The following is a 17409-nucleotide window of genomic DNA, read 5'->3' on the forward strand; positions in this document are numbered from 1 at the left end:
AGAAGGAGAAGAAGAAGAAGGAGAAGAAGAAGAAGGAGAAGAAGAAGAAGGAGAAGAAGAAGAAGGAGAAGAAGAAGAAGGAGAAGAAGAAGAAGAACTCGGGAGTGTATAATGTCCAGCAAACGGAACATAAGTCGACGATAACGATGACATGTCTAGTGTGAACACCGGCATGCCAATGAGGTTCGTCGTTGTCTTCGACTCCGTCACCATGGGCAATAGTCCAGGGACAGATGCTGGCCAGCCTGCTCCTGCTTGTGCGCCCTCTGTTACGGATGGTGGGACTGCGAAGCCTGATGAGGTCTTTGATGTGGAGAGAGTAGAAAGGTCTGGAGAAGATAAGGTCTGTGTGATGGTCACGATGACTGTCTCTGTTGATCTCGCCGACGACAATAGTGCGGCGTTGAGCATGCCAGCTGCCGATGACGAGGTCTCATGAGGGCCATCGTGGGCTGCTGCGAAGGTGCTGGAGAGGAGTATGAGCGTGTTGGGTAAATACATCGTGTACTGCATGGTGGTATAGTGAAAAGTGTGTAAGAGGCATTTTGTAGATAGAATAGAGCGGAGGATTGTTGGCGACCATGTCAAATCTTCTTCACGTTTGACGCAAACACTTCTATTCAAGGATAGTGAAGATGAGTTGTGAAGTATGCCAGTGTAGCACATTGTTTGTGATATAATGCTTCGCTCATGATAGTGCCTACCGATATTCACTTGAACTCTCCTACTTTCTCCCATGCAATCACACCCTGATCTCCGCGGCTTTCCTCAACCTATTCATCACAGCAGCTGCGATATCGTCACCCGTGGTGTCGTCTATACCCTCCACAAAAATGACCTCAACGCCCTTCTTGTCAAGCTCTCGTAACGCAGAGAATAGCCCTCGTGCCACGGCTTCTGTCTCCGCCCCCAGATCGATATCCCATACATCAGTGTCGCTTGAATCGAGCGTGTGACGCTGTGCATGCGGGATCTGGTGTTGGATTACTGAGCGGAGCAGATTAGACAGCCTTGAAGGTGCGTCTGTAGGTATTGAAGGGGTTGCATGAGGTCGTGAAGTGCCGTTCGTCTGACCGTTCGTGTCTGTGACAGTCGTACTTCCACCAGTCAATCCTAGTGCGGGTTTCCAGCTCTCCGTCCGTATTATCCCAACCCTCCTCTTTCTCGTCACCTCTTCTTTCCCAGGTTTTGTGGCTCCGGCCTCGAATAGAACGACCTCCGCTTTCGGACTGTAGTGCCTGTATTTCATTCCCGGAGCCCGTGGTTTACTGGCGCCTCCTTCTTGCTTATCTTTGTATCCAACTGTAACGTTCTCCCATCCTGGACATTGTCTGAGTTGCTCCACTGTAACGCCGCCCGGTCGTAGTATGCTCGGTGGACTTGATAATCCGTCGACGACTGTGCTCTCAACGCCAACTTCGCAGGGTCCGCCGTCGACAATGGTGTGTATGCGCCCTTGCAGGTCGTCGTATACGTGCTCCGCTGCTGTGGGAGAGGGCCGTGTGGAAGCGTTCGCTGAAGGTCCGGCAAGTGGGCGTCCGCAGAGACGTAAGAGAGAGAGCGCGAGAATAGAACGGGGCATGCGCGCGCCGAATGTCAACAAACCTGCTGTAACTTCGGGAGCTAAGGTCGTGTTCTCGGGTACTGGTAGAATAATGGTCAAGGGCCCAGGCCAGAAGCGCTCGATCAGCGGTCTGTAGATCGCAGGAATAGGATCGTTTCCTGTTTGCAATACTCCTTTATCAGACAGCAGCTCGCGCAGCTGAGACAAAGAGTGGACATGCACAATCAGAGGATTGTCTGAGGGCCGTCCCTTGGCAGCGAAGATTGCCTTGACTGCTGAACTTCTCGTCGCGTCTGCTCCCAGTCCATACACAGTTTCGGTTGGAAATGCGACTGGTGTGTCTGTATTGACTATCTCTTCTGCTGCTCTCTTGAGACTCTGATAGTCCTTCCCCTCCGCATATTCTATGTTCCATTCTTCGATCAAATCTGTCTTCGTCTCCGTAAAGGTGATGTTGCCCAGTTTTTGTGGGTCGACGACGAGGATACTGGTCTCCATGTTTGTGGTCACTTGTTGGTAAAACTTTGGGGTTGTTGCTGATGTTGGTGAAGTTGTTAAGTTTGGAGTGAAGAAAGCGGTCGGAATTCTCAGCGCGGTAGTTGAAGTATATCGGAGCCCTGATACGGCGGCTTGCACCAGAGCACGTGTTTGGAAAAAGTACGCGACGTGTTTTGCGAACTTGACATTTGGTATGCGGGGATAGCGCGTTGGCATCACAGTTATGACTGGTGTTGAGGCCCAAATTTTTCGAGCTTTTCGGAACGATTCCGAGCCAGACCTTGGCGCCCGACGTCATGTTCGAGATCAGTACCAGAAGTTGAAAGTGAAGTGAGTGTGAAATGCTTCGCATTGCTATAGAGTGTTTGTTTATTGCTATCCTACTAGAGTCCGTACACTGAGCCACACAAACGCCGCAGTACGCCTGCCCAGAAGTTGTTCATACAAAAGCAAAGCCATACACACCAAGGGTATCTGGCCAACGCCGCCATATGAATACCAGTTCCCACCAAATGAAGTCGCTAACCCAGCAAAACCAAACCAAGAGCCAAACCAAGAGCCAAACTACTTTTACGCGGAGACAGACACCTCTGCTGGGCCAGCAAGAATGCCTTCAGCATGTGCGTCGACTGCTGTTGTCTGCGCATCAGCCTGACTCTGAGAAGCCAGCTCACCGCTGGCAGCGGTCTCAGCCCATTGTCCCCACAGGCCACGCTTCGCGCGAATGCGAAGCGGACCTCCTAGCTCGGGGCCTGGCTGCTCGACCTTGATTGCATCTTTTGTGGCCAGAACTAAGACTTCGAAAAACATCTTGGTAGCGTCCGCTCTTGACGTCTGGGCCTCCGGAAGCAGCTCTTGGAAGACGATGGTGTTCTTCTGTCGTATTGACTCGCTCTCCTCTGCTTCAGGTCCAAATTGTTCTCGCAGAAGGTGGACAGCGTGCTTGGTGCCTAGCGAGATGGGACCACTCTCAGCTGGGTGGTATAGCGGGGCGGTTGTGTCGTCAAAGTTGTCGGGAACAGGTGAGAAAGCTTCTTCTTCTTCTTCTCCTTCTTCTTCCTCCTCCTCCGGTCGCGTACCGATGTCGCTGGGAAGGTGAATGATGTCCTCGTCTCCAGTAATGGTGGTATTGCCGCCAAGGTCGAAGTCACCACCTCCCAATGTTGGCTCGTCCTGCTCGAACTCCAGTTGTGGCGTCTTCTCCGCCTCCGCGGCTGCCTCCTCCTCACTCTGTTCAAGGCCTGCAGCGGTACCGTCTCGCTTACGCTTACTAGGGCGCGAGACAACTTCCAATGACAGAATGCCCCTCAGCTCCGGAGCCCAGCCTTGACTTCGGCCGTCGCCAAGGATGCTAGAAACAAAGCCACCCGACCTCTGCATGTTAAGCAGCGCCATCAGGAGCGGATCGCGTGGAAGGAAAGATGCCTGCTTCAGGATTCTATCGCGGTTCGCTTGCTGATCCCTGAGCTGGGCAGTTGAGATCATGGTTTCGGCATCCTGGATAATGACCTTTCTGCGCTTGGCCCTGGCCTGGTGGAGCGATTCTTCCTCCTGCTCAGGCTCGAGCAGGGTTGGATCCTGCTCGGCGACTTCCTGCGCCAGGCGAGTCTCTTCTTCCTCACCGAGTTCGGACAACGGAGACTCTTCGCGAGTGAGCAGTGGAGCCTCATCACCGGCTAGAGAAGATGCCAATGGAAGCGGCAGATCGATGTCGCCCATACCACCCATCTCGGTGTCTCCACCGAGGTTGAGTTCAGTGCCACCTCCAGGTGCCAATTCGGTCAGTTCTTCGCCAACGTCCAGATCGAAGTCGACGTCGTCGCGCAGCTTTAACTCGGTGCCAAATTCTTCTTCCATGGGTCGCTCAGAAGGTGCGTCGCGTCCGACTTCTGGCTCCAAATCTTCACCAAGATCGATCTCAAGATCATCCATGTCTTGCAGTTCCATCTCTTCGTGGCGCGCTTGCTCAACGCTGTTAGACAGGAACTGGCTGGCGTCCCAATCCGGCAGTGTCGTGTTTCCAAAGGTAAGATCTCCATCGAGCGTTTGCGACAAGAGCAGCGCGGGGTCTGGCATGGGCGCCAAAAGGTCGAGATCTGTGATCATGTCTGGCAGTGTCAAGCTTGTAGGGTTGGCGACGTGTGTCTGGGCGGGCAGATCGATGTTTCCTGGGCGGAAAGCCTACAGCGCGTTAGCCATTGTTGCAGCTGGGAGGGATTGAACAAACCATCTTGATCTTCCACAGCGCGTCATTGCAATCGTCGTGCAGGTAGTGCGCCTTCCTGTGGTAGATGCGCACTACACCAAGCAACAGCTGCCCATTCAATCGCAGTGCCAGAGGGCCGCCGGCCGCCCCCTCAGGCCGGATGATGACCTGGATGTCTTCATCGATCTTGTCCTGCAGCACCTGCGCTTTGGTGAGCTTCTTGTGCTGGTTGGCGGCGAGCCAGACGCGAGCAAGCTGGCCCGACTTGAAGAGAAGGTCCTCGGGAAGAAACATGGCGATGGTTGGTGGAGACTACGGTTGCGCGGGGCGAAGACGAGGACGCGTCGGCGGCGTTGTTGTTTACGTCGGCGCGTCGGCAGCAGCTGGATGCGCAAACGGTATGCGCGCGCCGACGACTTCGAGTCTAGTTGTCAAGGATGCGCGCAAGGGTAGCAATGGCAGTGAAAGGCACAAAAAGTCGAACAGCGATGGTGGAGTGGATGCGCGCGTAGGGGTGGGTGGTCCGGGTGTCGCGAGGCTGGTTGAAGGCTGGCGGAAAGCACGACCGCTTATGTCATGATGCTGCTTTGCAGCCATTGTTCTGCTGCAACTAACTAGCAGAACACAACTGCAGTTTACTGTGCCACTCAGAAGCTGATTGCAACGGTTGATTCGTACATGTTGCAGACCAAACAAGGTTTTCCTCGAGGCCAGGGGGTAGGCAAAGCACGTTTGGTTTACAGCACATGAATGTAGACGCTATACGGCACAACCGCCACTTGACTGTGCACACAGCTCAGATTAGCTGACACGGATGCATATCGAAGGCGCGTCATCACTTGACGCAGCGTGCCCAAGTTCAGTACCTGCCAAGACTACAATGCTGTGATGCTCTCTCGGTGCAGCGGAGGACTGCAGGCCCTCGAATGGCTTCCCAGACAGACTGCAAGCAGCTCTCCCAATCTTGCTGTCTTGTGAAGCCTCTGGTCAAACGACTTGGCAATGTGAAACCTGTGAATTCGCGTCCAGGCCTCCGGATCGCCGCTGGATGACCCCTGTTGCAGAGTGCCGGTGCTTTGACGTTTTGAGTACTGAGATCTACGTCCAAGTGGCCCTTCGAACGAAGAACAACACCATTTCCTACACATTTGCGAGCTCCTTTCTTGTGATACCCCGTGCATATTCATTGCGTTTGTTTTCTTAGCAGCACCGATGCAATAGTCGGACACCAACTGCCAGCAATTCCTCGTCGCGCCAGATAGGCCACATTCGACGGCCGCGCAACAGTTGTCTCTGGGATATGCCAACATGTCCAGAGTTTCGGCGCCGTCTCTGCCAATGTACCATGCCGCAAATGGCGATCCCAAGTCTTCACGCCCTGGCTCACCGTACCTGCAACCGCCGGAGGCCCCGAAGAGGAGCGGGACACCTTCGGTACTCCTCCCTCGCAGCAATTCATGTAGTCAAGCAACAGCTAACAGGACCAGCCCAAACAATCGATAACAGCCGCGTACTCGATTCTGTCCCACCAAGAAACCGCGCAAAGATTGCAAACGTCAGATACCCACGGTCTGTCCACCTCCGATGCCTCGGCGCGCATACACACCCACGGTCGCAACGAGCTTCCGCACGATGAGCCTGAGCCGCTATGGCTGCGGTTCGTAAAGCAGTTCAAGGAGACTCTAATCTTGCTGCTATTGGGCTCGGCCGCCGTGTCTTTGATGTTGGGTAATCTGGAGGATGCAATCAGTATCGCAGCAGCAGTGACAATCGTTGTTACTGTAGGTTTCGTGCAGGAATATCGGTCTGAGAAGTCACTGGAAGCTTTAAACTCGCTGGTACCTCATTCAGCACACATCATACGGGCAGGTCAAGAGCAGTCGCGGGCGAATGGTACTGCCACAGACGGGATCGAATCGGACGAATTGAAAGATACAACAGCGGCGTTGGCGGCAGCCGAAAGGAAATCGACCACCATATCCGCGGCATTGCTAGTACCGGGCGATCTGGTCCTTTTCCACACTGGCGACCGCGTTCCGGCCGATATTCGAATCACCCATGCAGCAGACCTATCGATCGACGAGTCGAACTTGACGGGAGAGAACGAGCCAGTCGGCAAGACTCCAGACACCATCACCCCAGCACCAGGGGTGCAGCGTGCGCCCTCGCCTTTCTATGCCTCTGAAGGAGCGGGGACTGTTGGCGCTGACATTCGGTTGAATGACCAGAAGAACATCGCGTTCATGGGCACTTTGGTTCGATCAGGATATGGGCAGGGTATCGTCATTGGCACAGGAGGCAATACAGAGTTTGGTGCTATCTCCGCATCGCTGCAAGAGATTGAGAGCCCACGGACACCGCTACAGCTTTCCATGGACCAACTCGGCAAAGATCTCAGTTACATGTCGTTCGTCGTGATCGCCTTCATCGGTCTCGTAGGACTATGGAGAGGCTGGAAGTTTCTGGAGGTCTTCCAGATTGGCGTCTCACTTGCGGTCGCTGCTATCCCAGAAGGACTCCCAATTATCGTCACCGTCACGCTCGCACTGGGTGTGTTGAGGATGTCAAAACGAGATGCGATCGTGCGACGCCTCCCTAGTGTCGAGACATTGGCATCAGTGAACGTGGTCTGCACTGACAAGACCGGCACTCTTACAACAAACCACATGACAGTCACAAAGTTGTGGCACTTCGACGAGGCAGCCCCAATAGATGTCAAGAAGAAGCACGACACCGAGAACCTCGACTCCCCAACCCGGAACATTTTGCGAATTGGCAACATTGTCAACAACGCCCGACTCTTGAGCGATGAAGCTGCGTCTGCATCGACAGCTGCGGTTCTATCATCAACCATGGGTGACGATAATTCGTTGGCAAAGAGCCGATGGGTCGGTCAGCCTACAGACGTTGCACTGTTAGACCTTCTCGATGCTTTTGTAGAGGACGATGTTCGAGAAAGACTGGGTGCACGCAAGTTCGAGACTCCATTCAGCTCCGAGAGGAAATGGATGGGTGTTGTCATCAGCGGAAGTTCAGGCTCGGACGTGTCTTACATCAAGGGTGCAATCGAAAGGGTACTCGATCGATGCGACACATACGTCAATGCCCAAGGAAAGGAAGTCAATCTCGACCAATCGCGAAGACAAGAAGTTTTGAATGCTGCCGACTCCATGGCACAAGAAGGCTTACGAGTACTTGGCTTTGCAAGTGGACCTGCACGTAAGAAGTCGAGCAGTGGCACCTCAACGCCAGCTGCTTCTTCAGCGTCTGCAATGGGTGACGACGAACACTACCGTGGCTTGGTCTTTGCCGGTCTTGTAGGCATGAGCGACCCACCGCGCAAAGGTGTGGAGAAAGCCATTCGACGTTTGATGGCCGGCAAAGTCAAGGTCATCATGATCACAGGTGATGCAGAGACCACAGCAGTGGCCATTGGCAAGAATTTAGGCATGCCGGTTAACCCCAACTCCGCCTTTGGACGCTCCGTCATCCGTGGTGATGAACTGGATCAGATGAGTGAAGAAGAGCTTTCACAGGCGATAGCTACGACCTCGATCTTTGCACGTACCAGCCCCGAACACAAAATGAAGATCATCCGTGCGCTCCAAGCCCGAGGCGACGTTGTGGCCATGACCGGTGACGGCGTCAACGACGCTCCTGCTCTGAAGAAGGCTGATATTGGTATCTCCATGGGCAAGCTTGGTACAGATGTCGCCAAAGAGGCTGCCGATATGATTCTCACAGACGACAACTTTGCTACGATTCTGAATGCCATGGAAGAGGGCAAGGGCATCTTCTACAACATCCAGAACTTCCTCACCTTCCAGCTGAGCACCAGTGCGGCGGCGTTGAGCTTGGTGTTGCTGAGTACCTTCCTTGGCTTCCAAAACCCGCTCAACGCCATGCAGATTCTATGGATCAGTAAGGATCACGTACTCTCATTTACAAAACACGCAGCTAACGTTGATCTAGACATTCTCATGGACGGGCCACCTGCACAGTCTCTCGGTGTCGAGCCTGTTGATCCTGCTGTCATGGCTTTACCACCTCGACCTCGACACGCGCGTGTTCTCACACGCAAACTCATCCAGCGCGTTCTGCAATCTGCAACGATCATCATGCTCGGCACATTGACAACCTACTATCGCGAGATGACGATCGACAACGAGGTCACCGCACGCGACACAACCATGACTTTCACCTGCTTTGTCCTCTTCGACATGTTCAATGCCTTCACCTGCCGCTCATCCACGAAGTCAGTGCTTGCTGGCGAGGTCGGTGTCTTCGATAATAAGATGTTCAACTATGCCGTCTCTGGGTCATTGATCGGGCAGCTTCTTGTCATCTATTTCCCGCCACTCCAACACGTCTTCCAGACGGAGGCGTTGGGGCTGCTCGATTTGTTGCACCTCGTCGCGGTCGCAAGCTGTGTGTTCTGGGCAGACGAAGGACGGAAAGCGTACTTGAGGTATCAGGCGAGAAGAGGGTACGGTGGTGGATACAGTACCGTTGTATGATCTATTTGTATAAAGCATTGCATTGGGTAGGTATATAGACTTTCATCAAGTCTCAATCAAAACATTCGAGCCTCTTCACCAGATCGCCATCATGAGTGTTTCAGGGGCCGCTTCTGAGCACGTGAGCTTCCAGAACAGCGTGGTCGACACGCCGAAAACGTAACTGCACATCCAACCAATGCCATGGTGCCCCTCATCGCGCATGTTGAGCAGCAACTTTTCCCGGCACACGACTGAATGCAATCTCCACAGCTCGAGCACCGTTGCCCGGGCGTTCAGTGGGCGCTGCGCTGTCACTTGCACCGTTGGAGCAAGTCACTGTGTTGCAGGGAGGTGCATGGTTTCCGAAGCTACGGCCTAGGGTCTCTCGACAGGGCAGCGGCACGCGCAGGTGCGACTTGGCGCTGCATGCAAGGGAGCCCTAAAGGCGGTGGACTGGACCGCTGCTTGCGTGAAATTAAGCTGCCCCATGTGATTGCGATTACCTTGTTAAACTGATACAGGGTTATTTGGTCTTTTGTAAACACACGCAGTCGCAGCTTGTCGACGCACTCACGTTACTCTACTCTCACTCAACCACAGCAACGCAGGGTGAAAGCAAACGTATCAGACTCTTGGTACGCGGGACAACGCAACGAGCCAAGCTCCACAGCCGCGACAATCGCCAGTGGGCCACCGTTGGGAGATTCACAACCAGCCTGTTGATCTTCTTTTTGGACCGCATTGGTGTGACTTGCGACTTCTCTGCCTACACAACCATACACAGCACGCAACATGTCGGCAGCGGCAGCAAACAAGCCGCCGGCCACGGGCACCCCAGGGCGCAGCACTCCCTCGAGAGTCTCCTCGTCCTCGCCTGCTGCGGCGAACCGCACGCCCACGCGCTCTTCTACACCGACAACGACCGGAACAGCAGGCGGTGTTGCTAGGACGCGATCAGTCAGGTCAGGGGCCAGCGGAGCGCCCGTCTCAGCGCGCGCCTCTGCCAAGAAGCCAGCTCCGCCCTCGGCGCTGAGGAGGAACTCGTCGCAGGTCGATAGCCCTACCGAGGAGGACAGTGCTGCCGCAGACGCAAAGGCGGCATATCTGCAGCATCTCGAAGAGCGCCTTTTGAAGGCCGAGACTGAGGCTGAGGAGCGCTTGAAGCAGATCGAAGTGCTCAATGCACGCCTAGACGATGCGCACGCCGAGCAGTCGAAGCTTGAAGAGCGCGCTCACGAGGAAGAGGAGAAGGTTGAGACCCTTGAGAACGAGAAGAGGGAGATCACACGGCAGCACAGGGAGCTCGAGGGTATCTACGAGGCCGAGCGTGCCCAGGCCATGAAGGAGAAAGAGAGCACGCAGACACGTGAAGAAGAGCTGCAGGAGACGATTCAACGGCTGAAGGAAACTATGGCTACTAAGAACGTCCAGGGTGTTGAGGACGGCGAGGCCCCATTGTCGCGTGCGTGTAAGTTGGACCCTAGAGCGTGATCGTTTGACACTGACACCTGACAGCGAGCTTTCGCAACAACCCTTCGCGCACCAACTCCTCCCAGAACCTTGAGAACTTTGCACCGCCCAACTCGGTCCAGCGCAGCAACTCGCGCAACAACTCGAAGCTCATTCATCAGAAAGACAAGATCATCGAAGACTTGCGGCTTGAGCTTGCGGAGTACCAGGTCAAGGTGCTCGAGGTTGAAAATGCTGGGGGTGGCCGCACCCGCGAGTTGGAGAAGCAGCTGCTGGAGACGCGTATGACGAATGCTAGGTTGATGGAGGATAACGAGAGCTTCCAGCTTCTGCTTGGCGAGAAGACACTCAATGGTGATCTGAGCCGCGGCGACTTCTTGCGCGATTCGTCACACGCTGAAGACCGTCCTTCCTCGCGCAAAGGCCCGTCAACCAGCCTTGCAGATGAACTGGAGTCCGCAGAGGAGGCACCAGATGTGGAACTTGTCCGCAAGCTAGAAGCCGAAGTGAACAGCATGAAGGACCAGAACAAGGCCCTTACACTCTACATTAACAAGATCATTGGCCGTCTCCTCACATACCAGGGCTTCGAGTCCGTATTGGGCAACGACCCTGACGACAAACCCAACACCAACAAGGACCTCCCGCCACCACCGCCAGAGAAGGACAACGACGCACCAACCGGCTTCCTCCAGCGCGCCAAATCTGTCGTCGGCGCCGGTCCCCGCAAGCAACGCCCAGCATCCATCATGGGCCCGCCAGCCTCAGCAGTCCACGAAGACCCTACCACCGCGCCCAGCATCCCCATCGCTCAGCGCGCTCCAAGCGGCGGCAACCCGCACCGTCGCTCAGCCTCCATCCTCCCCGACGCAGCAAACATTGTAAACACAATGTACCGCATGCCCCCACCCGCGGCCACACCAGGCCAGACATCCCCCGGTCTCGTCAGCCCAAGGAACAGTTTCTTCGGCATCCCTATCGCTGGCCAGAACAACAGCAATCCCACATCCCGCGCCGCATCAGGTCAGCAGAACATCCCCGAGGACAGGGAGATTGACACCGCGAGCGTCATGTCAGGCACAACGACCACATCAGGTGGTGCAAGTGGACACGTCGACACACCATCTCCCCCGCGCGGACGCTTGGAGAGGAGCGATACATCTGGACCGATGACGGGCAAGGGTATGAGACCCTTGAGGCTGGTGCAGAACGAAGAGGAGGCAAGCAAGGCGCGCAAGGCTGCGAATCGGCAGAGTTGGTTTGGCGGGCTGTTTGGTGCGTCGAACCCAGCCAACGCTCAGCAGCAGCAGGAGCAGTAGGTGCTTACATCTGCTGGATTCTGTTTGCAAGTGGGAGCCCCTTGGTGGGGGGGGGGGAGAGGTTGATGAGTAACGAGATTTGGATATAATGTGCAATGTGGATACAGGAAGGAACATGTGATTGGGTCAATTTGTACGAATCTGTTTGGCATTTTGTATACCCCAAGACGATAGATGAGAGATGATTCTAAGCTATTGTTAGGATGTAGGCGTAATGTTACTATTCTTTCTCAAGTTCGCCTTGTCGTTGTATTGGCATGCATATGTGAGACCTGAATGTACACACTGTAACAATGAGATATGCCGCTCATTGGTGCCTGGTGCTTACTAGGAAGCCTTGATGGTGAGGCTTAGTTTCGAGGAAGTCGCGCCAGTGGGTGGTTCCTCAGACGTCATGAGCTCGAGGATCTTCAGTCCTGCTCTCTCACATCTTCTACAACCCTTCATATCACGACAATCTGTTTACAGAGCGAAGGGCTCATCTAGAGAAATTCGAAGTTCTGAGACGACGATGCCTCCGCACTTCTCAACACCACTGAGTCGCAGCTCTATCTGCGGTGCACATGTGCGCCTTGTGCAGCCTCGAGACCTCAGCCGCACGCCGTACGCTGTTCGCTATGCACATTCCGCAGCGGAAGGCTGTTGCGGTGGAACATAGAGGTTGAGGAGCCCCTCAATCTTTAAAAGGACTCATTGCTTCCAGTAGTATCGTACTGTATGCTGCTGATCAACTAACGCCATGTCACAGCAGCTCCTTTCCCCAACGACCCACAGGTCACCAGACTCACCCTTCGACGGGGTAGATTAGATGATACAAAATCACAAACACTAAAGACCAATCGGCAAGGCCTGGGATGTTTCCTCAAGCGCAACCGCACTGTTGGCCTCGCAACGATCCTTGGAATCACCTGCGTTGGTTTCGTCGTCCAATTCACGCGATGGCTAAGCGTCCAGCTACCGGAATGTCAGACATGGTCTCTCAGTTGCGATATAACCCATCGTGTCCAATTCATGTATCGTAACTTCGGTACCGTACAAGGTATCGTGACTACCATATATTCGATTGGTCTCGCCGCTTTGGCCTTCTCAGCGCATGCGTTCTCCGAGTCAGCATTGTGGCCTCTGCTTCATCAACAAACCCTCAGCATTGGCCAGATGGACACATACCTGGAAGCAAGCCGCGGATCGATACCATCAACGCCTTCAGCCTTGTTCAGGGCTCGCACTCTCGACTCTACCCTTGTACTCTCCTGACCACGATTATCACTCTCACACCGCTTGCAGCCGCGCCAGTGGTGGGTCAAGTGTACATCAAGGGAAACATAACTGTCCAGTATCAAGGTGAACTGAAGACTGGTGGTGGTATTGGCGTGTACTATGTACAGAGAAACCCCCCTGGACCTGTGCGAGAGCGATCAAGTGCACTGTATACCTCTTGGCAACGTAGTTTCTCATACGAGCCGCTGCCCGACTACCGAAACTGGTTCATAGATCGTGAATTGAGGGCGAAGAGAGGGAACTTCACAGTAAAGACTGTGCGTATACCGCAAGACATCGACTGCCGTGGTTGGGCAGCAACACCGAATGATGAGAGGGTCAAAGGAGGAAGCCGAAGGGATCATTACATGACCTTCAACACCAACATGCCTACTCGCAAGAACGTTACCGGGGGTACCGTACGCGAGCTATTTCAACACGACAAGATTGTCGAGATGCGAGACTTAGCCAAGCTTGCAGTCTGGGTGCACAACTACACCTTCGACAGCGCAAACAAGACGACAGCGACTTTGGTCGTTGCAGCATTAGGCGGTGACATTAGGGATGGTATTACAACCACGAACATGCCGAGAAAGGTGAAGACTGCCAGTATCACCAGTATCGCGTGCGATGTCGCTGTGGAAATGATGGAAGATACGCTCACCGTGGGTAACGCACCCGGTCCCGCCGTATTGATCAACGCGATGACCAACATCTCTGTCGTAGGACAAGGCAGACCACCAGACAAAAGATACATAGGCAAGATGAATGAATTGGCGCTTTGGTTTGCCGTAGCCCCTGTCGCCAACGGCGAATGTGTGTGCGGCACTCAGCTAATGTACACATATAAACCCAGGTGGATACCAGAACGATATACATCGACTCATTATGGTAGCAACAGCGGTTGGACGAATAATTACATTAAAAAGTTCATCAGGGTTTCGACGGGCGCATCCATACTTGGCGAAGTCGACGAGTGGGTCTATCCTGATCCTGAAAAGCCAAAGAAGGCGGCAACCGCTCAGTTCCCGTCGTACTTCCCTGTCATCAAGATGGATCCAAGCAAATCGATCTTTTTGATCATCTTACCGCTTGTTATCGTTGGTTGTGGTTCACTCTTGATGTTATGGAATGTCAAGATGCACAAGTGCATGGCAATTCCAATCATGCGCAACGCAACCTTGGGAGAAATCATCAAGAGCAGCCACACCGAGGATGTCCTTGGTCCAGCAGCGATCGATCATCAAGACGCCACAAAGCCCTCGAGTCTAGAGAAGCTGGAAGTGAGATTCAAGATGGGTGATACTACACTATGGGGTCTACACAATGCGAAAGGACAGTCATTGCTCACTGAAAGAGCATCATGATTGCAAGTGTATCAAAGTTTGCTTGATCCCGGCTTTCTCAGTTTCATAAGGGGATGGTCAACCTACAAGCTTGTTGACTACACTACCCATATTCGATGCCTCGCCCAATCCCGGCCCAATCCCAAGATCGCCCAAGTCCGTGTCTGGACTCACACCTTTCACCCAAACGGCCACCCTCGCGGCTGAGCTATTGCCCCATATGACACCCGCTACATCCATCGTCCCTCTGTCCTCAAATCCTAGTCTCCTAAATAACCTCTGACTATTCACGTTCTCTGGATGCGTAAACCCTGCAAACCTCTCATGTCCCCTCGTCTCCTTGAAATGCTGCATAAGCGCATTACACGCTTCACTTGCATACCCCTTCCCATGGTACTCCGACAACAGCAAAAAGCCTATATCCGGAATCTTCGGACACTCAATATCCGGGAAGCGTTTAAGCTGCATGGACACAATGCCCAGATACTCCCTGTCCCCGCTCTCATCCGTAAAATCGGTATCTGGGGTCCGCAGCGAGATGATGTAACGCCCGCTTCCTGTCTTTTCTAAGCGCTCTGCGGCGGATGCCATGGCTAAGCGGGCCTCGGAAACGCTTTGCGGTGGAGGCGGGGATTTGGCGTGGGTTTGAGCGACTACGGCAACGATTTCGGGACTATTTACTAGGCGCACCATGAAGGACATATGCGCGTCGTTGGAGGGGTTGAGGTAGGAAAGGTAAAGGCGTGGGGTTGTGATGTGGAAGTTTGGGTCGAGCATTTTGTCGATCGTGAGTTTAGATCTAGGGATTCGTAGAGTGTGGGTTGTATTGTGACAACACTAAGCTTTGGTCTGGTGGTGGTTGTTTTCTTGAAGTGATGACTCATGCCAGGTACGCGGAAAGTACGTCTCTTATCACCTGACGTAGATGTAAGCGCTAGAGGAAAACAGGAATGTGACATTGTAAGCAGAGCTGTAGCAGTCCCTGGGATGTTGGAGGGTGAATCGATGCGGTCAGACTAGATGATTTATCAAACGAAGCTTGGCTCTCCGCATATGACCACACGCATGGTTCGTAGCTGTAATCCTCAATGGTGTATGTTAATCTAGTACCGCTACTATGGCGTCATTCGAGTTGCTGTCGGTGCTGTGCGATAGTAGGTATATGCCTCTGCTGCTGGCGTAGTCGTCACAGGTGCACCGTCAGCACAACGACCAAACCAGCCTTTGCTCGTGCATGTTGTTGTAGTCGCTTTTGATGAAGGACTCGTGGTTAATGCTGTGGTCTTGTCTTTGCAGCCAAACCAGCCGGGCTACTTTCGTCAGTTTCTGCACACAAACATGAACTTGCGGACTACTCACCGTTTTGCATGTGCTGGTACTTGATTCGGAGGTAAACGTGATGACGGGCTCCGTCAACGTCGCTGTTGATGTTGCTGTTGCAGTCGTCGAAGTTTCGTCACGGCATCCCCACCAGCCAGGCGTTTTGCAGGTCTCGGTCCTTGTCCTAGTGCGCGATGTGGGGGCAGCCGTTGATGTCGTCGCAGGTGTGGTGTGCGTCCCATCTTCGAACTTCCATAGGAAACAGTCTACACACGTGACATCTTCGTCCACACATGTTGCTGCCTCCTCGTACTTCTTGTATACGTTCTCGATGGCGTACCTCAGGCGATGGGTCGATGTGCTTGGTCGCCACCCCCAGTCTTTGACAACGTCGTAGGCACAGCGCTTTCCGGTGTGACACAGTGTCTCAAAAGCGTAGCCGCCAATGGAGCAGAAGCTTGAGAAACCGTTGCAGGTGCCCATGTAGACAGGGTCAGCCGTATGTCCAAAGTGGAAGCCTCCTGTGTTCTTTCGGAGTGGAGCGACATCACCAGCCGCGGGCAGTCCGAGACGCTTGGCTGCCATGGCTTGCGGATACGCTTCGAACGAGATCGCCGGAATGCCATGCTGCAGGCCGATCAGGGAGGCGAGAACACCCCCCAAACTGTGTCCGGTTGTGATGATGTTCGCGTCCGGATAGATCCGCAGTACCTCTTCGTAGAGCTCTAGGGTCGCTTGATAGTATCTGTTCGGCTTCCTCAGCTCTTCCCTCACGCACTTGTCGTCGCAGGAGTAGGTGCCGGTCATGCAATCACAGCTCTGTTTCCACCAATACGAGCCGCCCTGTCCGCAGCAGCAGGAACCGAATAAATTGTCATTCTCCTTGTCATGGCCAGATGTTCCATTTCCTTCGAACATGGCGACTGTGGTACCCTTCACAGACAGGATGACAGTAGTGTTCATGTCATCGCTGAACACATGACCTCTAATGCCACTGTCATCCCAACCAAAAGGCACAGATGAGTTGTAGCTTCCATCGACATCCATCCATTCCGAATCATCGGGGCCAGGCTTGTAGGCATCTTCAGACATTGATGCCAGACTAATGATCGTGTCCTTGTCTTCGACGTCAGGGGCGGCAACGTCTTCGGCAACCCATATTGGCGACATCGTCGACCACATTGGTCTTTGACCATCATACTTGTGTATTCTTGATGGCTTTTCGATGACAATGGGAGCTTTCTTGACAACAAACGGTCCGAAATGGCCAGCGGCCTCAGCTTGGACCACTCTGTCGGCTGTCACGTCCAGCCTCCTTGCACGTGCTCCCGGCCGGCCTGCACCATGATGAATGACGTGTCGCAAAGTCAAGCCATCATTGCTGGATACTCGAGCGACTTCACGATCTGGAAGTGGTGAGTTGGTGGAAGGGTAAACGCCCAGGTAGGAGCCTAGAATCGCAAGAAGGATCGCGACCTGCGCGAAGATACCAACGGCGAAAAGTGACTTGGAGATTGCAGCCCAAGTTTGGCGGGATTTCTCAGGCGAGTTCATGATATGTAGGCATTATCGTGATGTTGGTGAGAGGAGTCGACTCGGTAGATACGGTCGAAAGCACAGCCGCCTGGCAACGGCGCGTGACATGCTAACCCGCTTTGTCTCAAACCACGCTCAATGCGGCTACGTCACTCAGTCACATTCACGACTGTCACGCTCTCTCTCTTCTCATTGACCTTATCAAACGTCGATCACAACACTCAAGGGCCTAAGCGGACTGAAGGCTTGTCATTACTCCCATACGCATAGCTCGGTTGACAAGAAGACTGTAGTGGTCAGCTTCGCCGATGCACTTTAATCATCTCGAGCATCCGGGAGCTTCCTGGCGCTAGACACAGAATTTGCTGTGTGAGTAAATGGAAGCCGTCCTTGC

At 53.8% G+C, this 17409-nt stretch overlaps 7 protein-coding genes across 7 annotated transcripts; 3 read left to right on the forward strand and 4 right to left on the reverse strand.

The window, feature by feature from the left end:
- Positions 1 to 709: 709 nt before the first annotated feature.
- On the reverse strand, positions 710 to 2262 carry BU25DRAFT_407217 (translation factor). Its single transcript, XM_033705480.1, has one exon. The coding sequence runs from the start codon at positions 2060 to 2062 to the stop codon at positions 743 to 745; it is 1320 nt and encodes a 439-aa protein (XP_033565752.1). The 5' UTR covers positions 2063 to 2262; the 3' UTR covers positions 710 to 742.
- A 136-nt stretch (positions 2263 to 2398) lies between these two features.
- Positions 2399 to 4775, reverse strand: BU25DRAFT_437305 (uncharacterized protein). The gene is made up of 2 exons (XM_033708999.1): positions 4290 to 4775; positions 2399 to 4243 (listed from the first exon to the last, which is right to left on the reverse strand). Exons 1-2 carry the CDS (start codon positions 4560 to 4562, stop codon positions 2633 to 2635), a joined length of 1884 nt encoding a protein of 627 aa, XP_033565753.1. The 5' UTR covers positions 4563 to 4775; the 3' UTR covers positions 2399 to 2632.
- An 801-nt stretch (positions 4776 to 5576) lies between these two features.
- On the forward strand, positions 5577 to 8785 carry BU25DRAFT_418347 (calcium-transporting P; the record flags this gene model as incomplete). The annotated part of the gene is made up of 3 exons (XM_033707869.1): positions 5577 to 5702; positions 5750 to 8189; positions 8241 to 8785. The coding sequence occupies 3 exons, from the start codon at positions 5577 to 5579 to the stop codon at positions 8783 to 8785; spliced, it is 3111 nt and encodes a 1036-aa protein (XP_033565754.1).
- A 471-nt stretch (positions 8786 to 9256) lies between these two features.
- BU25DRAFT_384965 (uncharacterized protein) lies at positions 9257 to 11626 on the forward strand. The gene is made up of 2 exons (XM_033704348.1): positions 9257 to 10235; positions 10283 to 11626. Exons 1-2 carry the CDS (start codon positions 9560 to 9562, stop codon positions 11554 to 11556), a joined length of 1950 nt encoding a protein of 649 aa, XP_033565755.1. The 5' UTR covers positions 9257 to 9559; the 3' UTR covers positions 11557 to 11626.
- A 1573-nt stretch (positions 11627 to 13199) lies between these two features.
- Positions 13200 to 14180, forward strand: BU25DRAFT_455006 (uncharacterized protein; the record flags this gene model as incomplete). Its single annotated transcript, XM_033709916.1, has 1 exon — positions 13200 to 14180. One exon carries the CDS (start codon positions 13200 to 13202, stop codon positions 14178 to 14180), a length of 981 nt encoding a protein of 326 aa, XP_033565756.1.
- Positions 14181 to 14208: 28 nt separating this feature from the next.
- BU25DRAFT_191188 (acyl-CoA N-acyltransferase) lies at positions 14209 to 15147 on the reverse strand. The gene has a single exon (XM_033701003.1). It carries the CDS (start codon positions 14934 to 14936, stop codon positions 14238 to 14240), a length of 699 nt encoding a protein of 232 aa, XP_033565757.1. The 5' UTR covers positions 14937 to 15147; the 3' UTR covers positions 14209 to 14237.
- A 127-nt stretch (positions 15148 to 15274) lies between these two features.
- BU25DRAFT_332414 (autophagy related lipase-like protein Atg15) lies at positions 15275 to 17033 on the reverse strand (the record flags this gene model as incomplete). Its single annotated transcript, XM_033702439.1, has 2 exons — positions 15275 to 15469; positions 15519 to 17033. The coding sequence occupies 2 exons, from the start codon at positions 17031 to 17033 to the stop codon at positions 15275 to 15277; spliced, it is 1710 nt and encodes a 569-aa protein (XP_033565758.1).
- Between the last annotated feature and the right edge of the window lie 376 nt (positions 17034 to 17409).

This window comes from Macroventuria anomochaeta (genome assembly GCF_010093625.1).
Source record: "Macroventuria anomochaeta strain CBS 525.71 unplaced genomic scaffold BU25scaffold_4, whole genome shotgun sequence".
In the NCBI taxonomy this organism is placed as follows: domain Eukaryota; kingdom Fungi; phylum Ascomycota; class Dothideomycetes; order Pleosporales; family Didymellaceae; genus Macroventuria; species Macroventuria anomochaeta.